Here is a 26,806-nt window from a genome sequence, read left to right on the forward strand (position 1 = left end):
CTCTTTCCCATTAAAATGATCAGGTGTTTTAGGTAGCTGCTAGCGGTGCTTTTAGTCAGGAGCATCCATGTCTTATCATAACCTGTGTTACTTAAGCATAACAATTTCAAATCACATCATGTTAACCAGGAAGCACAGGTTGTCAGCATGAATCTGGATTTCAGGCAGTTATTTAAACACTTTTCGACATACACTTGCTTTCTATGCAGACAGAAAAGTACGATGTCCTCAGGATTCAGCTGGAAAGACAGGGAAAGAAGCTGCCTGGCTAAGTCTTTTCACTAGAAATTTCCATTGTAAAAATGTATTTTTCAAGCTGTGACACCTCAAACTGAACCAACTTTCTTAAAATATTGTGAAACACCCAAAGAAGATATTTAGTTTGTATGTTAGCATAGCTTCCCTGAAATTCAGAACAACTTATACTAGCTGATAATCCAGACCATTTCTTTCGGACAACGTACATCTAAAAGCAATGAATAGTGTACATGTCAATATGTACAGCTACCTTACAACCGTGCCGTTCATCTGCTGAATTTTAATCACTTCAGTCTTAGGAGTCCTATCATTTGTTCAACAGAGCAAGAGAAAGACTCATTTCTATTTTCAGTTGCACTTGCAAAAAAAAAAAAAAAAAAAAAAAAGTTGAGCTTTAACAGCACAGTTCCCATTTTATCCCTCTACGACCCTCGTCACTGTGTGCAGTTATGCTGGCAGATTCCTACCATTGTAGAACTGTGATTCTACAGCAATGGAGACCATCTCTTTTTCTTTACAGAGATTTCCTGCACGCTGGGAAAGGTGTATGGACATAACTGGGCAGAACAAACTGCCCGAGGAGTTACACAGTGGAGACTGCAACTGTGCACTGCTGCCAGTCTCAGGGCAGTGCCAAGAAAACCGTTCTCACAGGAGGCTGGATTCAGCTCCCTTGAAAATCACAAACACCTGAACTCCTAAAATGTTTGTGTAACAGATTGTGTGAAAATTATCTAACAGACAATGCATAATCACTAATTTAAGGAAGTGCAACATAAGATTTAAATAGAAGTAACACAGTCACAGTCATTGGCAGCATGATTACAGTGTTTTGTATAGTTTTAGAAGATCAGCTCCCGTTTTAAGTCCTAATACATAAAGCAACCAAGGCCCTTAGGTGCTATGATAGTGTAAGTTAAAAAAAAAATCTCATCTCTCACTTCCAGTATTACAGTTTCTGTCTATATAGGTCATATGGTTTCTACTGTCAGGACAGCTGAATTTGTTAGCACTGTGTATCAGTCTCATTACTCTTGTTTTTTAATACAGAGCAAACCTGATTAAACTATGCTTTAGTCACACACATGTTCTAAATCACAGGACACTACAACCATCACAAGCACTGGACTGTGATTAATTTCCTTGGAACTGAGGTAAGAGCTGCTCTGCAGAGGTTAGTTAGCACAACTGTTGTTATTTTTGACTTGCTACTCCTACTGTAATGAAGTTATTTATTGGTTTATCTGCCACATTCCTTGGAAATACAGCTCGTTTGACACAGTTTATCATGTATGTGTTGCAATGTTGAGGCACAGATGATGGCTAAAGGAAGCACTGGCTTTGAATGCGTTTGGATTTACTGTTTTGGTCAGTTCCTGGGAGGGGAATACTCGAAAATCTGCAACATTCCTATTAGACATCTGGGGATTGGCCTTTGTCCTATTTATATGTGCATTAAGTTCAAACATTTTTACCATCTATTTTGGATAATAGAGGCATTTTTCTCTCATCTTAATGCACTAATACAGCATCTGGACTGACGTTCTGATTTGAGTCTTGGTTGTTTCAGCATAACAGCGAACAAACTATGACCTACTTTATTCACTACGGTCTAATACAACTGGTTTGTGACAGTAGCTTATGAAAGGTTTATACACCCACACTATTTTGTTTAAATCATAAGAACTATGAAAATTACATTTAGTAATTTAAACAGTTGAAAACAGTAATGAAAAATACCATAGATTCAGACTGTAAGAAGATGAAAATCCATTAAAGAAAATCTATTGGAATAACTTATTAGCAGGGGCTTAGAGTAAAATATATATATAGAAAGGAGTTTCACCCTCGCCTCCCAATGAAATGCCAAAGAAGCCTGAATATGAAATTGGAGCTGCAAGCAATCTGTCTGAAATAAGACCTGACTTTTAAAGAGACAGTTCTTTATAAAGTGTGTATAATTTTAGTCTCTATTGGAAGTCAACATGTAGGTAGTTACTAGTGAAACCTTTCACTTCAGGAAATCTTCAGTCACTAGTGATAGGAACATAACGTATTGAAAAAAGATATATTAAATAAACAAACAAAAAAAAAATCAACCGGAAATTACGCCAATTGACGTGCCTGCTACTCATGAATCTGAAATGGCACTGTCAGAGGATCACTCATCAGAAGAGGCTTCTGCAAAATGAACATATAAAAGTGACAGGAGAAACCTAATTCTCCAAATCAGCAAAAGAGTTTGTAAAAGGCTTAGTCTTTCCTCCGTGACATTAGAAAACAAAGAATTTCAGGGTTTTTTTCTTACTCACTTAGGATCAGATTAGGGAAGCAAGAGCTGACATGCTGGGGACTCCAAACACCAACATTCAGTAATAGAGACAAGACAAAGAGCTGAAAGATCTCTAGCAGAATTTCTTTATGCAATGCAGCATGCTTTCCTAATATTTTGACAGAAAGATTACGAAGAATTCATTTGGATATAGCTGGATGGCATTTTTCCAATTCAAGGTGTACAAAGAGGAAAGGATAGAAAGAAATACTGGAAGATACATGTATTAAAGTAGATGAACAATTGAGATGAACACCTGAGCTTGGGAGAGAACAAACTACACAGAATTTGATATACTGGAGACTGTATTGCTAATGATTATTCAAGTGTCCTCCAAATCACTCAGTGACCTGAGATTCACGAAGAGACAGCCACAGAAACACAACATCTTAGGGAAGAAGACCCTGGACTGAGAGAAAAATCCAGAATGAAGGAAACCAGCGCATTGTCAGTGCATCTGATTAATGCAGGGTTTCCTTCCATGTAAATAGGAAACATACAAAAAGAGAGGTGAAAATGTAAAGAACTGACCAGAAAGAAACCGAGAGAAATAATTTTGGAGTGGCAAGTTCCCAGCAAAAAAGCATTTTAGGATTTACAGGCAGAAGCCAACTTGAGCAGGAAACCTGAATGCCAGATTTGCTGGGCAGCTTCACAAAAACACCCATTAGGCCCCTCTTATTTCTGAAATGTTTCCTATTTGCAAAATATGATAGGTTCTGTAAAATCACCACCAAATTTACACTCTTACACAGACTGAAAACGAGCAGGTAAAAAAAAAAAAAAAAAAAGACAGTTACACCGATAAAGATGTGTAAGTGACTAATACTGCAGACTGGGCTTAAAAGGAAGTCTGGGGCAAATGGTTTGTATGTTCTGCGATCTGCCACTCACTTCTTTCCTAATCTCTGAATCATATTTTAAGACTCCACTAACAGTTTGTGGACTTTCCCTCTCCCTTTCTTTTTATTAACCAAAAGAGTTGGTTAAAAAGGACTATTTGGAAGTTTTACTTTTTAACTGGTGACAGCCTTTTCTCCAGGCTTTTAACACACCTCATGGTTATAAACAGAAATTTTGTGTTTGCATATCTAAATGACTAACAAAAATCACCAACAGAATTTTCAATAAAAATGCTCCAATTTTTTCACTATTATCTTAAAAAAGGTTAAAAGGAGAAAAATAAAAAAAAACACATTGCAAAACCCATGAAGAATTTCTCCTTTGAAACAGAAAAAACAAACAAACAAAAAATGTTTATATAGTCACAGAAAAATCACCAAATTGCCATTGCCTTTTCTTCATTACAAATCATTATTAAAAACTGCCGAGTGATGAGTGAAAATACAGCTTTGGTACTGGAGGATTAGTTCGGACTTGTGCTAGCAGACACACTGCTGTGCCTGTGTAAGCACAGTTCAGAAGATCACATATTTTGTAGCTTCCCTAAATGATCATCTTTCCTTTTTTTTTTTTTTTTTTCCCCAAATATTCCCAACATAGTTTCAGAAATTAAATGTTACTGTAATCTTTGTAACTTTTCAAAGACATCTGAGTCTGGGGTGTGGACCAATAAAGCGGAATCTGCATCATGAGTCTTATGACTTTTATCACTACATTCTCAGCTGTTAGTGCCAAGATTAAACTTTCAGAAATATCTCAAGCATCTTGAATTAGGCTTGATGAAAACCACCACATACTCAGCTATCGGCACTGCTTTTTTTCTTGGATTTTCTTTTTTTTTTTTTTAATAAATGTTAAGGTCTTTTGTGTAACTGAAACGTCATACATGTGCTTTTAAATCAAAAGCAATCACATATGTGAACCCATTTGAACCCATTTTGACTGCAGCACTTTTGTTTTCAGAAAGAAGCAACCAAATACCTGTAAATACTGTAATGTTTAAAAAAAAGCAGAGTTAAATTCTTTTAATTGCAGTGTCCTACTGACAGCAAATAGCCTTCCACTTTAAACCTGTTCATACGGCTCAGTTTCAAACAAAATAATTTGAGGAAATACCTTCAACATGTCAGATCTTGACATATATATATATGTGTGTGTATATATATCATAGCAGATACACTAAAAGTGTAAAACCATGGAATATGGGGAGGTCACCACTTACACGAGCTCAGTAATGAGATTAATTAAAGAATTACAGCTACAGTAAAAGGAGGGCAGGTGAAATTAGAAACAGATTATTTTGTTTAACATCTTCCTAAAACATGACTACATTTCAACTAACCTTGGTGAAAGTGGGGGTAAAAAAAAGAAAGAAACTCTCACATAAAACTGATTAATTCCTTACAGTTTACTGAGCTGAATTTTCCTAAATAAACCACAGAGGTGCAGTCTTTAAGAAATGCGTTACCTATTCAGACTACGAGACTGTGTCTTTTCCTAATCCAGCATTATTACTTACAGTACCCTTTAAATATTTTGTTTAAGCCTAGTGTAAGACATGCCACTTATCTCCTCTTCAGTATTTTCCTTGGGAAACTACTCAGTCCTGCAAATACGCCTGCTACTGTAACTTCATTTATGGCCCAATTAATAAGGATCCATTGGAGCACATGACTATACTCACATGTTTATTTGTTTATGAATGAATTCCAAGAAGTTTCACAGTGTAGCCATTTTTTTCTGGGTACTGTATTTAACATTTTTCCCTTCCTCAATTCATTCTGCTTTGATCTGATCTGATTATTTACTTTGATACAATTAGATACAGCCATCCTTTGAAAGTATGCAGACTAGACCTCCCCTGTTCAACCGAACTTGGTAAGCACAGTTAGCTTTTGAATCCTTCCTCATAATTCAGGTGCAGACACACCACAGCTGCATAAGGAGTGACTGACTGCATTTCCTTGCTTCTTGACAGTAAGCATCTGTTCCTCTCTAGTGCTCCTAAAATATGCAGCCCGTTCGCCACTTTATCTGCAATCTCACTCATATTTTCAAGGATTTTCCAGTGACAGAACCCCTACATTCTGAGTTCTTCATCATGTTGCTGGTTGCCTCTTCCCAAGGGAAAAGATTCTTTCTATGAAAGAAGTATTTTTAAATCTCACAGTATAGGTGAGTAATAACTTCTACTGCCAAAGGAGAAATACAGCTTGAAAATCGAATGGAATGTAAAGGAATATTCCCTCCTGTATCTGGAAATCAACCCTCCCACCTGCTGTGAAGATTACTTTCTGTCTCAGTTTGCTTTAACTAGATTTTCCACACACTGTGTACATTCTCTGATACAGCAGTACCTTGCAAAGCTGAGGCTATGGTTGATCTGTAAGAACTGCTGTCTAACAGGGTCACAATTGTTTTTGCCATAAAACCATGGATATTTATTTCTTTTACTATTTCCCCTCAGAACAATGCTTTTTAAAACTAAAATTTTACAAATTTTATGCAGGTAAGAAGAAGGAAAGAAAGCCCTTAGGAAATAAAATAGCTGGAAGCACTAGACTGTATACAGAACCAATGGTCGTTCCAACAGCACACCAGCAGAGAAATAACCCTCATAACAGACACTGTCACTATAGTGTTTTGTTCACATAAGTGATGAATGAAGATTTAGGTATTTTCATAACAAAGGTCAAATATTTTCTAATTCCTTTCACTGTAGGACAGACACTTTCGTTGCCAGTGATGTCTCATCAGTACTGCATCTGCATAAAGCACTGCTCAGAATCACAAATACGTGCTGTTTGTCCACTGCACGGAGCCACAAATCAAATCAACCAGGTCATTAACCAAAAAGCAAAGGCCTATTTCTTCTTGGAAACATTAAAGCAAAAACACAACTGAGCTGTGTGGGATACGAGCTAGAAAACCAGAAGATGCAGCACACTATGTCCAGTTTCAAATGGCTGTTTTGGGCTGAAGATATTGACAAAATTGGTATGGACAGCCCTAGATAAATGCACACGGGGAAGCTAAGTCCTCTTAAAAAGACAATCTCATGGCAGAACATGAGCCTCATGAAACCAAAAGCAGGTCTTGCTATGGGTGTGCCACTGTGTCACATCCTGCCAAACATGATCTCAAATAACATGTAGGTTATTAAATAATGAATTTAAATACATTTACATTAAAGTAATTTCAGCAAATTTTGGATTAATAAAATCAGAAAGGACATAATCTTTAAAAAAATTAAAAAAGGCCCCAGTTCATCTGCTAGTCATCTGCTATTTTCTGTAAAAGGTAATATTTTTTTAAAATTCTGGAAAATATTCTGGAAAAAATTATCCCATTAACTGTGCTACATTGGGGAAGATTCTCCTTCTTCCTACAAGTCTAAAGCTGTAAGCCACTACGCTGAGTTTTGAGTACTATGTTTCTCTCTACCTTTTCAGTCTCAAAGTAGAAACTGGTAAGAGTAAGGACTATCACACCTTAAATATAGTTCATTTTGTGTGATGTAATGTTACCGCAGTGGAGTAGTACAGCAAACAAAATGTCAGCTAGGAATGCTGTAGCTTTATGATCTTAGGTAAAGGCTGAAATAAACACACCTTCTTTGCACTCAAAAAGAAATTTAGCAGGCATATGCACTAAAAGATGTCAACACTCCTGCAAGATGCTATTAATTTATAAAGTAATTTTCATGTAAAGTTTTCACACTTTCTATCCTGGAACAATTTTCAAAATCAGTAATAAATAGTGTAAAAGATACAGTGAAAGAATAAAGAATTACAAAAAAAAAAGAGACACTTTAAACATGCTGTGAAGTGGAGGGAGAATCATTGGTGTATGTGAGGCTACATTATACCCTGGCGTCCCACACCAAGCAGACATACCATGGAGGGTCTGGTTTCACATGACACAGCAGCCACAGGACAGATGAGCTGATCTAAAAGTGAGCTGCCGTCACAAATGGGCAGTTTCCCTTCCCTCTATTACTGTTGCACCATTTCCCTTACATTGGATGCAAGGACTGTGTCATTACTGGGGTGATCCAGCAGAGAACTAACCCAAGGGCCAGCAGAACAGAACTTGAGAGCAACTTGTTGTCAAGTCTGCCAGCTGAACCAACTCACCACGCAGCCATGACGGCGGGAGCAAAGAAAAGGAAAGGATGGCAGAAACGTTGGTCAAGGAAGGACAGGACTGCCTTTTGAACTGAGAAGTTGCTGGATCACCTTAGCTGCCCCACAAAAATCATACTTTTGGTCCCTACTTGAAAGAACTCCAAAAGTGCTTCATTCTGATTATGTTTTCCTAAAACTTCACTATTTGTTTCAATAACTAACAGGTTTTAACACACTTTCTGAAATTAGAAAAAATAAATTAAGACCACATTTGGATTTGTTAATTACAATCAGTTTACATTTCTAACTTCCTCTTAATATCTTTTAAAGTATCACACTGGTCAAGATTATACAACTGTACTTTCATACAACTGCATGTCTTTGCCTACAACCATACCCTTGAAATAAGGTACACACAGCACTGTGCTGAAAGCCACAACAAAGGAGAATCTCACTGTTAGCTCACATTAACCAAGGCTTTGGCTGATATTTCCGTGGAAGGTATGCTGATCTTTCTAGTAGTGTCAATAGAATCACATTACTGCTTGAGTCAGCATTTTCTAAAAGCTATTTGGCAGTTCACCATTCATCCCCTACAGTTAGATTCAACACTGTGTACGAGGACTAGAGTCATAAACAAATTTAGGAGATACTTTGTTTTTATTCTTAACATAGTTAACTTTGTATTAAATTGCTGTATCTATTTTAAAATGTTTTTCCTCTTTTTCTTTTGATCATAGATCTTAATGCTTTATTTGTGACATTGGAGTTTTTACTAACAATAAATGCTTTGTCCTGCTTGATGTGAAGAGCTCAGTGGTTTAATTAAAGGGGATTAATTGAATTAACTGAATTAGTTAATTCAGTTAAACCAAACACATAGGAAGACAAGATTAAGAAGAAGCTGTGTTATGCTATTCATTATTGTATGAGCGCTCACAATCTACTTCAGCACAAAGTCAGCTGGGTTAGACTGAATCACTGGTAAAAGCAGTTTAAATGAACCTTGTTGCATTTACAATGAAATAGGGTTTAACAACGTTAATAAACAGTAGAATAATAATAACAGAAATAAGAGCAGGTGGAGCACTAACAAAATTAATTATGGCATCACAGCTGAGACTGATAATGAAAACCCCTGGACAGTAACTTCTCAAACTAGGACAGCTGTTTCCAAATAGCCATCTGCCTGGGCCCCACGGCTATCTTATGTATGGATACTCAAGTTAACTTAGCAGGGCTCAGTTAAGTAATCACAGAAACAATTTGATAATATTGAAAGTTAATGTGATATAAGCAATACGACCTTGCACTGGTTTACGAAAAAAATGAAAAGGGGCAATTTTACAACTGTCTTTGAAGTGGTGAAACAGCTGTTTGTCCTAGAGTCCTAAAATAATTGATTTGATGACAGGAAAGCTCTATGAGAGTGATTAAAAGGAAATTTGTTTTTCCTTTTGAAACAATTGGCAAAGGCAGCAAAGGAAATCTAATCACTACATTACTCTCCAAAACAACATAAATATAGTTTATGGAAAGATTCCATTTCTCCAGAGACAGGAGTTTTTGAATGAATTCAACTGCCAAATGACATAGTCCGCTCCGCCCTCAGCCTCTACTTGTCTTAGTTGCAACATTTTGAAAATGGTTTCATCTTATCCTCTGAAAATGCACTTGTAATTTTCACTTTTAAGATTTTACATGCATGAAGACTTTAAACTGAGATTGTATAATCATCTAATATCATATACATCTTTTTTCACAGAGGTATGTTGTAAATATATAGTGGGAAGGCCTTTTTAAGGTTTATTTTTTACAAATAAGTGGGAAGCATATGCATTTGTAACTCTTACTGGTACCGTGGATGATGGAACATGTGAGAAAACATGCCTTGATGAGATGATGTAAATGATAATAAATTGAAAACAGAGAGTCCAAAACACAACCAATAAACTGCAATCATTTGAAATTAATTAGCAAGCCTGCTAGGTCAACTTCTATCATCACCTTCAGGAATGCAATTTTTCTACAATTAACACTGACAGAATTAAACACGTATTACAAAGAGAATAATTTGGCTTTTATTTTTTAAATTTAAAATGAGATTAATTTTATAATATTAAATTTGAATCCACTGTGTTTAGATCTTCAAAACCAGACCTACTTATGTCTTCTTTTAAAAAAAGATGCCTACATTTTTTTTTCAAAGTAAACGCTTAATAAACCATAGTAAGTAGGCTACGAAATACCACAAAGACTAGAAGAAAACCTTGGTTGCTCTGCCAAAGTCTTCTTTACATATCAGTCAGGTCTGCTGGAATACAACTTATGGCTCATGGATTTTCTTTTTCATCATTCTTGTACACTGTTACTAGTTAGTATTTTGTTTAATCTTCTAGCTCTAAGCTACTAAAGCCAAGAATTCTACTTTATTCACTGCATACAAACACCCCATACATATACACGCATAAAAATGCAGTTTTTCCCTGTTGTGATGTATGATTTTGCTCCTTAGAATGAATTCTTTTCAGCTATAAAATATCCCTTAGGCAATTGCACGGGTTGGTAAATAAAACCTGACCTTTTGTGGATTAAAACTGCAGTATAAATATGAAGAAATGTTTGGAAAATCTATGTAACTCTTGTTAACAAACTGCTATTAAAAAAAAAAAAAAAGCCACGACAGTCTCCTGGTTTCAGAATTTGTACTAGAACATATACTGCACTGAAGAAAATTCTTATTCTGAACATTTCATAATGAAGTGAAGCAGTGATCAAAAGGTCCTGCATATAGCACAGTGCAGACACAGAAAAGTGTGTCAGCTCATAACATCTCACAATATATAATACTGTAACAGCAAGGCAGCTGAGGAGGCCATGATACATAAAGGAATTTTGAAAAAAAATGTTATTTCAAAAAATTACTCTTTTATGATAGCTTTGATATCAGCTGATACTTAGCTGTCTTAATGTTTTAAAAAATTCTGCCCTGAGACTTCTGCAGACTGAATTCACACTTGGTCCTTCACAGTGAAATACAATCTGCAGGAACAGCTTCCATGTGGCCCTGCTGTTGGTGTAGACATGCAGAACCCCTTTTGAAATTGCCATTCATTACCGTCTTTGTTAATTATGATCTTGAATGTATCTAAATACCTACTCAAAGAAATCGACTGCTATTGGTGTCAGTACCGGTATCAGTGCAGACTCCTTCTTATGATAAGAACTCTCAACACTGGGAAGGAACATTGGCAGAACATCAAGCATTTTCAAGTGCATGCAGAACATCAACTACTTCTGCAACTGGAATTGGAAAAGTAGATTTCTCCACTGGATATTTTCTAATGAACTCAGGGTGTAATGGATATAGTATAAATCTTGCATTGTTACAACGGAAGCAGATTTTACTGGACACATTCTATTAAACAGCACGATGCAGCTGAAGCTAGCTGGCAGGAGCTTCAATCCAGCTCATACATTTTCCCTGAATTGCTGTTTGGGCAGGAAAGTACCTCCAACAGGAAAATGCTCTCCCTTGCACTTGCAAGCATGCAAACCACAGAACCATCCAGTAGCTGCTGCTGCTGCAGTTGTCTCACAAGCAGAGTTCATCGCCCAGTGTGCAATATGCCAATACACACACAGAGCCGAGATATCATTTATTGCATTTATTGCATGTCTGCACAGAGATGGGGGCTAGGTGGTAATTCCACAAAGCTAGCACACCTAGTTTCAGTCACATTGTGTATTTATATGGTTCAAAATGTTAGCTCCATCTCCCTCTAACTATAATTGGTTAGTTTTTATCTCTGCTTAACTGCAGTTGGTTAGTTCTTTTCTCACTTCGATTTAAAAACACAATGTTCCTTAAATTTACTGTGCATGCTTGGAAAGTGGGGGTCTTAATTCAGGAAGGTTGTCCCAACACTTGGAGGTGTGATTTTTAATATAATTATATTAAAATCAGGACAGGTCACTTTCAGACAGTGCTAATCACTAACTTGTCTGACCACTCAAACACTGATTATTTGCCAGGATGTTGCCATCTTCAAGGGTAAATCTAACAAACCTTAAGTGATGAAAAAGTTTTTCTCAACAGTCCCAAGGACAGTCTTCTTAATCCACACAGAGAGCACATATTTGTCACCTCAGCTTCTAACCTAAATTGCAACACAGTCACCACCTCTGATCACAGAGAAAGCAGCAAAACTGGAGACAGACCTCCTGCTGTCCAAGAGCTTTGGCTAGCGTAGGTAAGCCAGGAGGAGTTGCTGCAGTTGTCCAGTCCATGGGGAACATGGTGGATGCAGTACTTGAACATGATTCTCTCAGCTGCAAATGTTAACTCACCCTGTGGTATCAGCTTGTGCATGTGACTGGCAGGTGAGCCCTGCAGAGGATTAACGGAGGAGGCACACAGAGGCGGCTTTTTAACAGTGTATCCTGTCCGAGAGGATGAGAGTTGCCACTGATTCCCTTCACGTTATGTGACAGAATGTAGATTACTTCAGAAATCCAGAGCAACAATTTACAATGTTTGCTTCCAGTACTGCCTGGAGTTTGCTGCACACCTGCTGTGTAAGAGTTGGTTTAAATACTGCTCCACCACACAATAGAAGAGAAATTGTGTTACAATAGCACCATGTGTTAAGATACTTATTGGAAAGATTTATACTATAACTACTGAACCCTGTGTTCATTAGAAAAATACCTACTTAGCCAATTGTGTCTGCAGAATTAGTTTGTGCTCTGCATACACTTCAGAAGGCTCGACAGCAAACTTAACACAGTGTAACTGCAACATTACACTGACTAGATGTCCTTAAAACTAATGCTATCCAACAGACATGCAAGTACAAATAAGAAATAATAGAAAAGAAGTTTAGGGAATCCAAGTTTTCCAGTGGGGGAGCTTGAAAACATGCAGAACTTACCAACATATAACTTTGTGTTTGCTGGTATTATAAAAAGTAGCCCATCAGGAAGTGTTGGGATTTCACACAAAAGTTTAGCATTTGTTTAAAATGTTGTTATTATTAGCCCCAAGTGCCTACTGCATTTATTTTGTGTGAAGGCAAAAACATCAAAATAAGGAAAACCGAAAACAAGGGGCTCTTTTGTAATCCCAGTTGTTACAATGATCGTTACTAGTAACAGATTTCTCCTTTCACCTTTAGGCAAAAATTTCAAAAGAAGATTGCAGGCAGCAAGGGAAATGTGTGGAACTTTCATGCCACCCTTTTAGCCTGATCTACTTGTAACTAATGATAGATAGAATGGATGCACAATAAAAAGTGAAAGAATTGCAGTGCATTGGGTTAATGACCTGACTGCTGTTAATTCCTTTGGCATTTACAGAGCATGGACTATTCCATAATTAAAATGCTTCATAGAGAAGTTTTAGTTGTATCACTCATGAAAAAGCAGGACAGCTTTGAAATTAACAATAGCCACAAAAGATTTGATGACTAGAGTTATTGAAGAATTGCAAGGCTCTAGTCACAACAAACTCCAATTGCTACAGCAGTGATGTTAGTAAGTACTACTTAGGTATGGACATTCTTACTGTAGTTTTTAAAATAAAGCATACTGTGAGGATGTCAAACACAGAAGATCCTATTTCATATCTGTGCATGAGTACAATAACTCAATTTAATTCAAAAGAATAGTTAAATTGCATAGAGAATAAGGAAAAAAAAAACCCCCACAGCTGAAGACCCAGCAGCAAATATTCCATGTCTCAGCTTAGACTTTAAATGTGTAGCAATTGGGCAGCTGACAGTGAACCAACAGAACAGTGGCATGGTCTATAGAGGCAGCAAAGATCCAAATGGTGACCCACAAATATTCAATGCTGAGTGAAAAGCTGCCTAGGTCATTACGCAACACAGAGAACAGAGGCCTCCCAATAATGATGAAGCTGCCTAATTCCAGATTGCACATCAGCAATTTTCTGTCACCTGAAATCCAGAATTAGAGATTTTTCTTGACAGTAGGTGCCTAACTGACCAGGACTCTGCATTTTAAAACCTTTCACAGAAATCTGATTCTAAGCTCTCTCATCCCTCAGGGTTTCAAACGTTATCAGTGAAGCCCCACAAAAACCAGGCTCAGAATGAGGGCAGATGTGCTTCTGTGTGCTGAGCTAAAGAGGTCTAAGCCAGGACTTGTCCTGGCTTTTAACTCCTGCCAATCACTTAAGAGACTGGCACTTCCCCAGCCATGAATATTAACCAGGTGTGAGCATACCATCTTATATTCCATCCAATTTAACCAAGCTGGGGGCTTCTGGAAGTCATTATGCATGTCTCTCCCCAGTTCACTTTCTCCTTCGTGTTAGATACAGCACTCAGGTGGAAACAAAGTTGTGGGAAAGGAACCTGCCCCATACCAAAACCCCTCACTGATCAAATCCATGGTGCAGTTACATTGTAACTGATGCAAGAGACACAGAGTGGGACTAACCCTTTAGTAAGCTCCCAGTTTGATCCAACTGACTGTGTGAAACCCCACCCTGAATGTTTTTATGCAGTTCAGGGCAAAGATCCTCCATCTGAGAACACATCTGTGAGAGTGCCACCAGCCTGAAGGACCACACAATGGTGCCTGGTAAACAGAATTTCCCCTCTCTTCAAAACATGAACAATACAGCTGAATGACTTCACCTTCATTTATTGGTGGGTAGTTCACACCCCTACATATATCACATCTAAGTCCAGCCCACAGAGACCAACAAAATGTAGACTGGTTGAGGAGCCAGTGAATCCTCCAGCATTAGCAGGCAGAGAGGCTGGGCGAACAATCATAATTACACCAGTGTGCCTGAGTAAGTGAATGATAACTTTGGCCCTGTCAGTAAAGCCTTATCCACAATCAGGGCAAATAGGAAACATACTACAGTGTTGGTTCTTAAAGCAATTTGGCCTCATTTCCCTTGGCAATTATATTGGGTTGTTTGGGTTTGTTTTCTTTTTTTAGAACTGTACAGGCCAACTGCTGCTATAAATAAGTACAGGAAAATGCCAGTAGAACATTCACCAGATAGAAATCCCACAGTCTGGAGAAACTGTACAACAAGCTGTCCGATAAAAATCAGTATTTACATGTTGTGTAGCTGGTAGAGGTTTGATCCTGCCCTAGGACATACTGTGCCAGCACATTATCATAGTCCCCTGAAATTATTAAGCTTTGGCCATGTGCTGTATTTTTAATTGCCGCTTTCAGCTATACGGCCAACTAACTAGTGACTGTAAAGAAACACCCAGGCACTTCCAACAAGCATTGCCACCTTTTCTCACTCATTATGTGTGTCTTACTGTGTACTTTGTTTCTTACTACAGCTCAAAACATAAAAATTAAACAATATAAAAAGAAAAATCATCAAAATATACAATTTAATTCACCTACCTTTGGCTTCCTGCTTAGCCCAGAATTCTTTCACTCTTTGAAAAATGTTTTTTTCTTCTCTCAACTGCTTTTGCCACTGACGTAGCTCTTGTATTTCACTATCACAGCGGACCTGGGAAAGGGAAAACAGAAAATGCAACTAAAATTCTATACATCCATGTTACAAAAGATGATGAGACAATTTTTATTTTTTTTTTGTGGGGCTGTGGCTGGGCAAACATGTAACATCCATCCTTTTTGCAGGGCCTGCTATAAAAGCACAATCCCAGAGGTTTACAGTTTTCAACTTACACAGAAATAAAAACCACATAATTGACAAACCCCACTGAAAACTTAAATATACCAATTAGGGGATCATTTTGATTACCAAGGACTCCTGAGAATGTGATTGCAGTGAGACACTTATTCTTTGAGTTAATTAAAATTTAAAGCATTATGCTGAAGGGTATTAGTGCCTTTAGAAAACCACAACACTATAAAACCAACCTATTGACCAACATAATAGAGCAAAAGAGGAGCATGAAGGGTCCTACAGCAGGAAATTTATTCCAGCAAACTGATTCACACCTGCTACCAGCTGCAAACAGGCTTACTGACAATCCCAGCCGTGCAATTTTCACAAACAGCAGAGCCATTAATCTGTTATTTAAAGTAATTGGAATGCATTACATGATTTTTTTTCTTTGTCAGCCAATCACCCCTATGAAGGGGGTAATTCTGCTTCCATATAAAATTACAACAGTCACAGGCCTTGACTCCATTTAAGATTTGAGTTCAATTCTTCTATTATTCATTTTTCTACTAATATAAGAAAGAGCTAGCTTTGCATCAACAGCTTTTACCACTCTGCTACTTAAACTTGTTCTAAATAGGATTTGATTAATTAGCAGTGTGATGCCAGTGGTTTGTCTCAGTACTCACACAATTACTACCTCCAGTTCTAGAGCAAAAATCCAGAATAGAGACCGTTCCTCTGACAACAGCGGGAAGGGGACATGCTAGTATTAGCATACACATTGTTAAGTGATTATTCTCTTAGTCATATTTAATTTATAATAGAATTATTAAAAATGCAGGTTCTGTTTTTCCTAAATGTTACGTATATAAAATGTCATTATACATATATTTTAGGACTTAATGTCCTAGTAATTCAGGCTTGTTTAATAACATGGTAGAAACAAGTAGCAACAAGCTTGGTTTCTCCTGGACATATTTTTGTTTTCAGGAAACTGACTACTTAGTTTTTCCTGAAAATTTTTTATATTTATTTTATTCTTACATGATATGGTAATGAGCTTGCTCTGATTTGAACTCTGTTACTCTACTCCATTACACTCTGGTTTTCTCCCACTTCCCTGAGATACACACAGAGCAAAAGAGGAGGACTTATTATTTATCAAAAGTATTTTTTCCACACAGAATTTCTCCTTTGTGGCGCAGCTAGGAATGCAATAGACAGTAGCTGAACTCCCCTGGCACTTTTCAATTCACTTAGGAGAAGACAACATGCTATATTTTAGAAAGTGCACTGCACAGATAGGCAGAGCAGAAATACAAGGTTACATGATCAATAAAGACAAGAGAGTCTTTTACTCAGTGTCTTGATATCAGATACCTCTTAGGCCTCTAATAATATCCCAGTATACTAATAAAGTTCTGTAGTATCTTCTATAAAAGTTAGATGAAGTTCTGACATGGTTGATAGGAAATTTTAAAAATTAAAAAAAAAGTTAGTTACTAATGATCTTTTCAGCTATACAAATAAATCCAAACCGTTTTCTATTAAATCTACCAAATACTATTTTCAAAAATAAAATACAATCCCAGTTACAGGACAGTTTCTTTAGGCTTGCAAGAAATATTTTTTCTTTTATACTTTCATTTATGCTTTTATAAAACCCATAATTCCCTATTACATGGAGTCAGTTTATCTACACAGTAAAGGGTTAAGAGAGTGCTTATGGGACGTAGAAATGACAGCAACAGAAAAGAGGCAGGAAGACAGAGAAATTACTAGCTCTATGTCTAAATATAAAATTTTTGAAAAAAAATAACTGCCCATTTGGAACTGCAACTACGCAAGACCTGTGAAAGGGCCACAGTGATCTTTGTATACTGAAAATGAAGACAGTAACTCTTAACAGTCAAAAGATAAAAGTATAGTAGATTCTGCATACTCTCCCTAGATAAATAACATAGAGAATGTATAGTGAAATGAATCACAAAATACAGGGCTCTGAGATACAGGCATAGTCAGATAGACTCAAATACTCCAAAGACCAACATTAAATCCAAGCAGTGAACATGGGCTCCCGGAAAAAAGCGATTTTTTAGAAAAGTGAAAGAAAAGAACAAGGAACAGAGATACGCTGCCTGCAGTAAAACACGTAACAGGAACTTGACAAAATACTATCAACATGTTACAAATATGCTTAATAGGTTATACTTTAGCATAGTTGTGATAATTTCTCAAAAAGTCATCTGTATTTTGTAATCAGAGTGCAATTCTACCATGATTAAAAAGCCATGACGCAGCAGCAAAATCTCCAGGCAAATAATCAAAGGGTCAAGAGTCTTGTCCAAGCAACTGATGTGTATGCAGACGAGCAATGCATGAAGCACTGGAGGAGCCTTAACTGAAGTGACAGTTCACTCTTACCCAAGTTACTTGGACTGAATCTATACTTGCTGTAAAGAATAGCAAATATATGTGTGACCTTGTGGGTCTGAGCCATTGCTAGGAGCCACAACTTGCCAGAAAGGCATATAAGTTGTGATAGCAAAAGCACAACACTTTGTAAGATATAAGGATAAACCTGCTTCAGTTCTGATTTAACTTTTGCTCAAACGATATTTATGTATAAGATAGCACTGTATATTTACATAATGCTGTCCAATTTAAACTCCATGGTATCACAAGATTTAGTCAAAATAAACTGCTTTCAGTGCTAGGTGAGGACATGTTGCACAACTGCCGAAGGGTAACACTAAAGCTTTGACCAGAGACATTAGGCGAAAGTGTATTAATGGAAAATCCCTTCAGTCTAGAATAGTTAAGCAAATTGTAAATATTAAAAAGACCCATAAACCAAATGGCACTCAGCAGGGATTCTGCAGTAGAGGGGTGAAGGAATATATCTTCTTTCATTGGAAAAGTGCCTGGAAAATTGATACCTACCAACCAAGGGTTTTCATCAGATACTGAATACTGCCTTGGCCCACAACTGATAAATGGAACCTGAATAAAAGAGGGCAGTGAGAAGTGAAGTGAAAGAATTCTGATGACAGAAGTGTCTCAAGCCTTATTTGGGTGCTCCTCCTTGCCCGCAAAGAGACTCCTCAAGATGACATCTTCCCTTCTCATCTTAGACTACTCAGCAGTTGTAGCTGCCACTGCTGTTTGTTCTGGAATTTAATTCTTGAGTAAACTTCACAGAATCACTGAATGTTAGAGACTGGATGGGACCTCGAAAGATCATCTTGTCCAATCCCCCTGCCGGAGCAAGAACACTTGAAATAATTTTCAGAGTCCTCCTCAACGTCTTTGCATAAAAGATCGTAGCCAAGGACTTTGTTGATGGCAGCCATTAATTATTACTACCAATAAGGAAGAATGTACTGCTTTGATCATGTTTTATTATCAAAAAGTTCTCAATATTCTGTATCTTTAATTTTTTTTAACCTTGACATAGAAAAATCTTTACTGCCTGATCCATTTTTGCTGAGTGCTGTGTGTTTTTGACACTGGCACACTCATACAGCTAGATGTGGCTTAAAAGTTCCAAATCCTGTGAATTATAAAACAAAGTTTAATGAAAAACATCAGAAAAGAGTTTAAAATACTGACACAACAATATCCTTGGAATGTAAAAGGGCATTATTTGTAAGTGTTTGGTTATTACTACAATAAATCAGTGGCAGCTGGCAGAGCTATATATTTTAAAACCAAATAATCTGAATTCTTTGGTAAATTTTCATAATGTACTTTATAATTAATGCAATGAAATCCCATTTAAGCTTAGCGTTCTCTTGATTTACAAGGCCAAGGATAACACATGACCCTATGTAGTAACTTGTTACTAATTATTTTTATTCTATATTCTCATTTTATATTTAATTTTAATTTTTAAAAAACAGGTTCTTTCAGCTCTAATAAGCTAAAACACGTAACAGCTAATTTTATAGTCTGAATTATTTTTTATGTGTCCTACTTTTTATAGCTACGGTTTCTCTCTCATTTCTGAGAAATAGTTTAGAATGATAAATACTACTGTGAAACATTTAAAGTTAATATATATAGCGAGGATGGACAGTGCCCTTCAGAAGCTTTGGTAGAAGCACAAAGTATCTGAGCAATCTTGCACTGTTCAGCAAACATAACTGTTATTGGATAACGGTTGCCTTTGCAATAGTCCACTGTAAGGATGCCTGCAGTGATACTGTCAGTGCTAATTAACGTTAGTGTCAACGCCATCTCTGTTTAAAAAAAAAAAAAAAGGAAAGCAAACAAGCAGAAAGCGTCACAAAAATCTATCAGTCAAGAAGATAATTTCAAGGTATTTATTTCATCATCTTTGGCTGCACTCCACATTATAGTAGCCACTCATATATTCATGTTTGTTATAACAGTACTAAAAACGAACTTACCAGAGTGTTTTATATTGATTGTTATTTAAAGAACACCTGATGTACAGACAGCGACGTCTCACTGTCCATCACAATGAAATTACTGCTATATCTGGAGGCTATTTACAAGCTTAAATATTGATAAAGGCAGTCAAAGACGTTTCCTTGTCACCAGTGTCACCTAAATTTCAAGTTCATATTTTTCCAAGGTGTGAAGGTGTTAGAGCCTTTCAAAAATATTTGACAGATTCTGTTCAGGATTTTCAAACCCTAGTCTTAGCATGGCTCTCCAAAAGAACAGCATTAGCAATTTTCTCTGTATTTATTTCATGCACCTTGCTTTTCCCCCTTAAATTGGGGACTGTGTTAGTGTTGTATGACTAGTATGGCTTGCAACATCTGCTTGCTATTTTGTTTTCCCTTTCCTTGAATAACAGCCTTCATGCCTCTCCTCCTGTCTCATTCTTGGTCTCAATTTTTTCTCCCTTGTTTCTGTACACTTCTGCTTCTTAACAGACCTCACCAATCGCCTTGTGCATCTGCACATTCACTCACATATCCTTGCATGAAGCAAAATAACACTTTATCCTTTAGCAATTAGTCAAAGATCAATTAAAAAAAAAAACATTGTTCAGTGTTAATTGTACTTTTGAAAACTGAATGTCTGTGGATTTTCTGTTGCTGAAGAAAACAGTGAGATTACATCAGCGTAAATGCCTGTGAAAAAATTTTAGTCACTAGGCATAAGGCAGAGCAACATCCAAAGCCAATGAACCGTGGGGGTCTCAGCAGCTATTTATAGTATCCCCTACTTAAAATTTATGTAAGGATTTTCCCTGGGGCCTTCACGGTCCTGTGGTTTTCAACATCAAGCAAAATAATTATAGATTACTCTTACCCGATAACCCCTCCAGAAGGACTGAATTACTATGCTCGCTTCTTCTTCCGATAGAAGGAGAGAGAGAGGAATTGGTGGCCTAGGACTTAAAAAAAAATTAATGTTTTGTAAACAGACAGTTTATAAATGTAAAATACTTTCTTCCCTAACAGTATCTTTTATAAAAAAGAGGAAGGTTGTTCAGGAGCTTGAAAGATACAATGTCTTATTGTTCCAAAAATAAAATGTGCAAAGAATATCTCCTTTAAAAATATATTCTGTGTTATGTACACTACAATGGCACATCAAGTGCAGTAATCTTTCTTACTCTTCTACACAGATTTAAAATTCCTACTACTACAGTAAGGTTTGCGGAGGTGGTGGGAGGGGGCTGAGAGAAGTAGGTGTGCCATTTGTAAAGCACAGGAGGCTTTAGTGCATGCAACAATGAACAGACGTATGACATAAATGTTTATAACAATTATTAAATACACAGAATGTGAATATATTTTAGTACATTAGTTTACATCATGATTTCCCTTAAAAATAAAATGTACTGAAGTAATGATTATCATACCTGCACAAGCATGGATCCATCTTTAGAAATGTCTAAACAAGTTCTTAAAATGCCGAAATCTTACTTTTGATAGCATCTACACATTGTCTGGTGATAAGAGAAAGTAATACATTTGTGAAGTCAACAATTTGCAGACAAAATGTACAGTAATTGGCAAGCATGTTTGGCGATTCTGTTGCTACCAATTTTAATGGGAAACACCCCAAACTACAATTACCATTCAGCCATCACTAACAAAAACTCAAATCAGTATATCAAATCTTGCTTCCCAAAAGCCAATTTCTATGGATGTTTCTATAGGCCACTAAGAGCCACTCTCCCTCCATGGGACACTGATTGGAAGATCACAACATTATGAATTTGGATGCAGCAATCATCTACAGACACATGCAACCCATGCAGGAACTTTATTTATAGTATTTATGCTGTAAAGACACATATACTGCAAAGACCATCTATTAGCAAGCTATTTATGCAGTCCTACATTTTCTGGCTAAAACATTACTTCTGCTATTTCTTTTGTAAGATTTTGTACATTACAGTTCAAGCTAGGAGGCTTGACAGCTTACATTTTCCTTTCACTTAATTTCATTCATATTAGTCTCTGCCCTAGTAAGCTTCCTGTGCTCTCTGATGTCTTTCTCTTAGGGCTTGTCTTCACTGAAGGAGCATTTAATCTTAGAGCACAATCTTAACTATGACCGAACGCTGCACTGACTACACCGCTGTAGTCTGTGTACTCAGCTAAACAGCTCTCTTCATCATGTCAGCTGGGTTTTGGCCTACATTTATTTTAATGCGAAAGAAAACCTCAGACTGTTTGGAAGAGCAGAAATAAGACAAAAATAAAAAGAAGTCTGTCCATTAAGCTGAACAGTTTTAGCTCTGTGAACATTAATTAGCATTTCTACTGCTCAAGGGAAATAGTAAGTGCTAGACAAGCAAGGCTCCCCGAGCGAACTGCTTCTTATAATCAGGCTTTAAAATATGAAGTTGGACTGTGCTGGTTGGGCTGATAGGCTTTCATCCCCTGTTCTATTTTTGATCTTTTTGAAAACCAAAACTAGAAGTGGGAAAATCATAGAAAGACCTACATATTTTACAGCAGTTATATCAAAGACATTGAACTTTCTCTAAGAATGAGTAATCTCTAAAGAACAAACTGAGATTTCTCCTAGCTTGCAAAACCAACTCTAGCTTTCATTTGCTCTCATTTTCAAATTATAAAAGTGCCCAGTTTGTAACCCAACACTAAATTTGAAAAACCAATATAAAAATCAAGCAAGAACAGGACATAATTTTCATTATGACAGTCACTGGCAAATATCAATCATTTCAACAGGGCAGCTTTAAAAAAGATAAGTCATGCCAGGTCCAGTTTTGTCTGAGAGAATATACACAATTGGATTTGAGTCAAATAAAAATAGAATCTGAGCAAAGGCAATCACCCCATATCAGTGAGCTAGGAAAAGGGGGAATACGTCATCTGTGGCAGAAGACAGCTGTATGTCTCCAAGAAGATTAAAACTGACAGTAAAATGTACACTAACTATATTCTGTTTATGTAGTCTTTGATTATGGACAATCTTAGAAGCCCACACATTAAACATACTGATATCTACATTGATGTATATATCAGATATATTGTTTAACATAAATTGCACCTGTAAAAGAGAGTAAGTAGAATGATTTTGTATTGTATTTTACTAAATACAAATAAATCAGACACTGACCAGAGGAAAGTTAAATTCCAGAAAAGCAAATTTGTACAGATGCTGCTTATGTGAGATACTTACTAATTATATTTCATTATGCAGGTGGAATTTGGCACCCAGAAGATATAAAACAGACTTGCATTAAAATAGATGTATGATGTATTGAAAAAGGCTCTTATTGAAGAGGTGTATCTGATTTCCTCATGGACAGAAGCTGGGTTTCTCAATGAACTCTCAAGAAGCAGGGAGAAAAAGGCCCTCCATTATCTTGTCACCGAAATAGACAAGCTAACCTATGGGGGTTCACAGTCACGCTGATGGACACTGTATACAATCAGGATTTTTACACTGTAATGTCCAGAAACCCCAACTGTCATTAAGTTCCCGATCTGTCCTACAAATAGGTCAGATTCCTTCCTTGAAAAGGAAATACAAGAAAAAAATATAATCAAGAAAAAATTTCACTATGTATCATTCAAGACTATGTAATTGCTCTTTTTATTCAAATCTGTTCCCTAACAGTAACAGACAACCACCAGATTTCAGCAGCAGCCTTACAGCTATCTGCCTGCAGGACCGCCACGCTAGCTCTACAGAGATCAGTGCCAGGGGTGGATGGTGCGCAGGTGACAGTGGAATATCCAGGTGCAGCCAATGAATGATCAGGGTTTCTTTCTGGTTTTAGAAAGCTAGACTCTAGAAATATTGAGGCAACCCTAATAACAAGAATCAGGCCTTCTGGAGGCCTGTAAGTTTCAGTATGACAGCCACTGCCATATTAAACAGCCACAACCACTTCACCTTTAATTTAACTGTAATGGTTATTGTTCTTGAATATTTAGAACACGCATGAACACAGGCAACGACAGAGTTCTTGTAAAATTCAAAATCTAACAGACCAAAGGATAGGGATAAACATAAGACATGCAAGTAAATGACCATGGTGATATATGTAACTCTTTAAAAAAGGATTCTGAGAAAAGATTTGGTTTGGAAAGCACTCCAAACATTCATATTATAGTCTGAACAACCAGAATTTGTTCTGGGAAGTTTTCAAAGTAGTTCTTTTTTACATTTTCAGTATTTCTTATTCCTACTCAGAGAATCTAGAAATACTAGAGCAGCACCTGCCTTCATTAAGTCCTTCTTCCTACATGCCTATCCAGGGTTGCGAAAGTGTGCAACAATGAAAAAGTACTGTTTTGATTCAAAATAAATATCTCAAAAACATCTGCTTACAGATACTACTAAGATCATTTACCCAAAAAGCTGGAAAAAGATTGTCCATAAGCAATCAGAAGCTGAAGTACTGGTTTATCTGACCTTGTATTTTAAAAATAAATTAGATATCTTAATCACATATTGCACTATCACTCTATGAGCCTCATAGGTTTACAGGGAAATATTCCCACAGACACTGACAAAAATACCCTGGAACATTTCCACAGGTCAAACCGAGTGTGAGCTGAGACCTTTCTTTGTAACACTGTAAGTATTAATACAACCATTCAACACTCAGAAATAAATCACTAACTACTGGTTTTCTTTTGCAGTAATCTAAATGCACTAGAATAAGAGAAAAGTATTTGGAGAAGAAAATCCTTACCATACATAAGAAGACATTTTTGGGCATTATATGGAGGTTACATTTTTGCAGGACTGTGAATGTGGGAATAACCAACTTTAATCTCCTGAAGAAAAGAAGTGCAATTGAGCAGACATTTTGAAGAGTGACTCCTGCTAACTGCCTGAACTCTTCTTCTCTATGACCTTCTCCAAATAAAAGCTCCTTGATACTGCCAACAAAGAATAAAAAAAACATATTTTGACCCCTTTTGCCCTCCTTCATCCTCTGTATCTTCCACTGCTTTGCTGGTCTTTTGAATACACTTTTGTATTCTGAATATCCTCAAATATAAAGGCTATAGGTTGTGAACACAAAAAACCATTTCACTTTAAAATTCCTGTTTCATTTCTGTCTCAGCCACAATTCTAACAAACTCCCACACAAAAAAAAGATGCAAAATATCACAGTATAATAAAACTATAAAAATACACTCAGCAGTATTTATCCAAGTGGTCACAGTGATAATATGCAAACAACTGTTAACACATACAAACTATTAATACACTTATTTACCTATTTATAATGAAGAAAAGAGACGGTAAAAAGAAAAGATAGTGTGGAACTAACATGAGAAAGTTGGTAAGTGGGGAGGCAGAGTCACATAACAAGCAGGAGAACGAGGCAGAACAGGTGAATGGTAACAAGAATGTGAGAGGAATTAGGGGAAGCAGAGCAAGAAGTCTTACTAGTGAGAAGGTGCCAAAACAATATAAGAGCAATAAAATCTTTTGTCTTAAGTTCTGTCTGAAAATTATAGTGGCCTTCCTGCCTTCTAATATGCTCTCTACTTGGGGAGGACTTATCCATTTTAATGATAAAATTCAGTCCTCCTTCTGTGCTTGCATACTTGCTACATATTTTGCAAGTCACAGTGTGTTGTGTTGCCTCAGTTTTCTCTTTTTTAGGACCAATATTTATGTAGTCTGTAAGAGTCTGTGGTCCTGGACCGAAAGGAACCAAATGCAGACCTATTCCCAAGTCCACTCATGTCAATGGGGAAATTTTCATCTGTTTGTGTACTTTAGATCAGACCTCGTATCCTGTAAACAGGAAAAAATAACAGCAGCAAAAATAAATCTCCAATTAGAGCTCTAACAGCAACATTAGGAAGATGTCACAAGCCACTAACACGTTTTCAATTTTCTCATTGCCATTTTGACAATCTTTACACAAATTAAGGCAAGTTTCAACAGTGCATCAGGATTTGTAGCCATAAAACTTCAACCTCATAAAACACCATTACACAATATAAATATTTGATACAGAAACTTTGTGCCACTTTCCAAAACACAGCTGTAGATTTTTAAGTCAAAAATTTCTCCTTCATTAACTTGAACTCAGCCACATTACTGGAATGGCAATTCTTTACTTGGATCCACATAGAGTAACATCCATACAGACATATTTGTTGGACCCTTCTGTTACTACAATTAAATGTGCTGCTCATCATACCCACCCCCACCCAAAAAAAAAAAAAGCTCAAATTATTAAAGAAAATCAAAGAAAAAAACATAATTCAAATCAAATATACTCTAAACAAGGCTGTTTTAAAGACAAGCCAGTGAAATACAGCACTGTGCAGAAAGCAAACCCTGTAGAAACTGGGCACATTATGGAAAGAAAGAAATCAGTCACCCATGCAAAATCGCCCCTATTGGCCATCTGAGAACTGACAATAAAGTCAACTGCAAAGGCAGCTGAGACCAGCAGACTTCACCTAATTAAATATTGGGGGGGGTGGGGAGGGAAGAAAAAAAAATCAATTTATATATATGTATACAGAGGTTTTTGGCAAAAAGACACTACTTCAGATTTAGTAATAATTTATAGACATATATATATTAATCTTAGGCTGTCCACTTAATTAAAGCCATGATAAATTTATTTTCTCTGTATCTGCATATCTGTTTCAGTACACACAGACAGATATCAAGTAAATACCTCTACAGAGAAAATGCAGGTAAATTATTGTGAATTAATATTTATTTATAAAATACACCTTCAGTTTCTGTAACCCCTGTAAAATGTGTATACAAAGACCAATCTTCAACAGCCAGGAAAATGCTTATGTTTATTCCTAACCTAGATCCATACACTTTTCTCTTTCATTGAATATAAGGGCTGAAGGTGAACTTGAACAATACAGTCACATTATTAAATTCATGTGACAGTAGTGCTTTTATTATATCAGTATTTTTCAGAGCAGTGTAAATTTTTAAATTTTTTTTTTCATATTTCTTTCATTAATATGCTAAAGAAGGTTGGGTAGTGATATCCCCATGACACTCAGAATAAAGACTCAGCCTATCTATGCCAGAAAATAAAAGGGGGATGAAGGCACAAACACAGATCACACT

General features: G+C 36.6%; 1 protein-coding gene across 1 annotated transcript in view; it reads right to left on the reverse strand.

Annotated features, from left to right (window-relative positions):
* Positions 1 to 8,325: 8,325 nt before the first annotated feature.
* Positions 8,326 to 26,806, reverse strand: part of IQCK (IQ motif containing K) — a gene marked incomplete at its 5' end in the record, with an annotated part of 31,466 nt that continues 12,985 nt past the window's right edge. The window contains 3 exons of the mRNA XM_010074727.1: positions 8,326 to 8,415; positions 15,035 to 15,139; positions 20,552 to 20,636. Coding sequence (XP_010073029.1) covers positions 8,326 to 8,415; positions 15,035 to 15,139; positions 20,552 to 20,636 — 280 coding nt within the window. The remainder of the gene's footprint in view (positions 8,416 to 15,034; positions 15,140 to 20,551; positions 20,637 to 26,806) is intronic.

Source organism: Pterocles gutturalis, unplaced genomic scaffold, assembly GCF_000699245.1.
Source record: "Pterocles gutturalis isolate BGI_N339 unplaced genomic scaffold, ASM69924v1 scaffold37382, whole genome shotgun sequence".
Taxonomy (NCBI): domain Eukaryota; kingdom Metazoa; phylum Chordata; class Aves; order Pterocliformes; family Pteroclidae; genus Pterocles; species Pterocles gutturalis.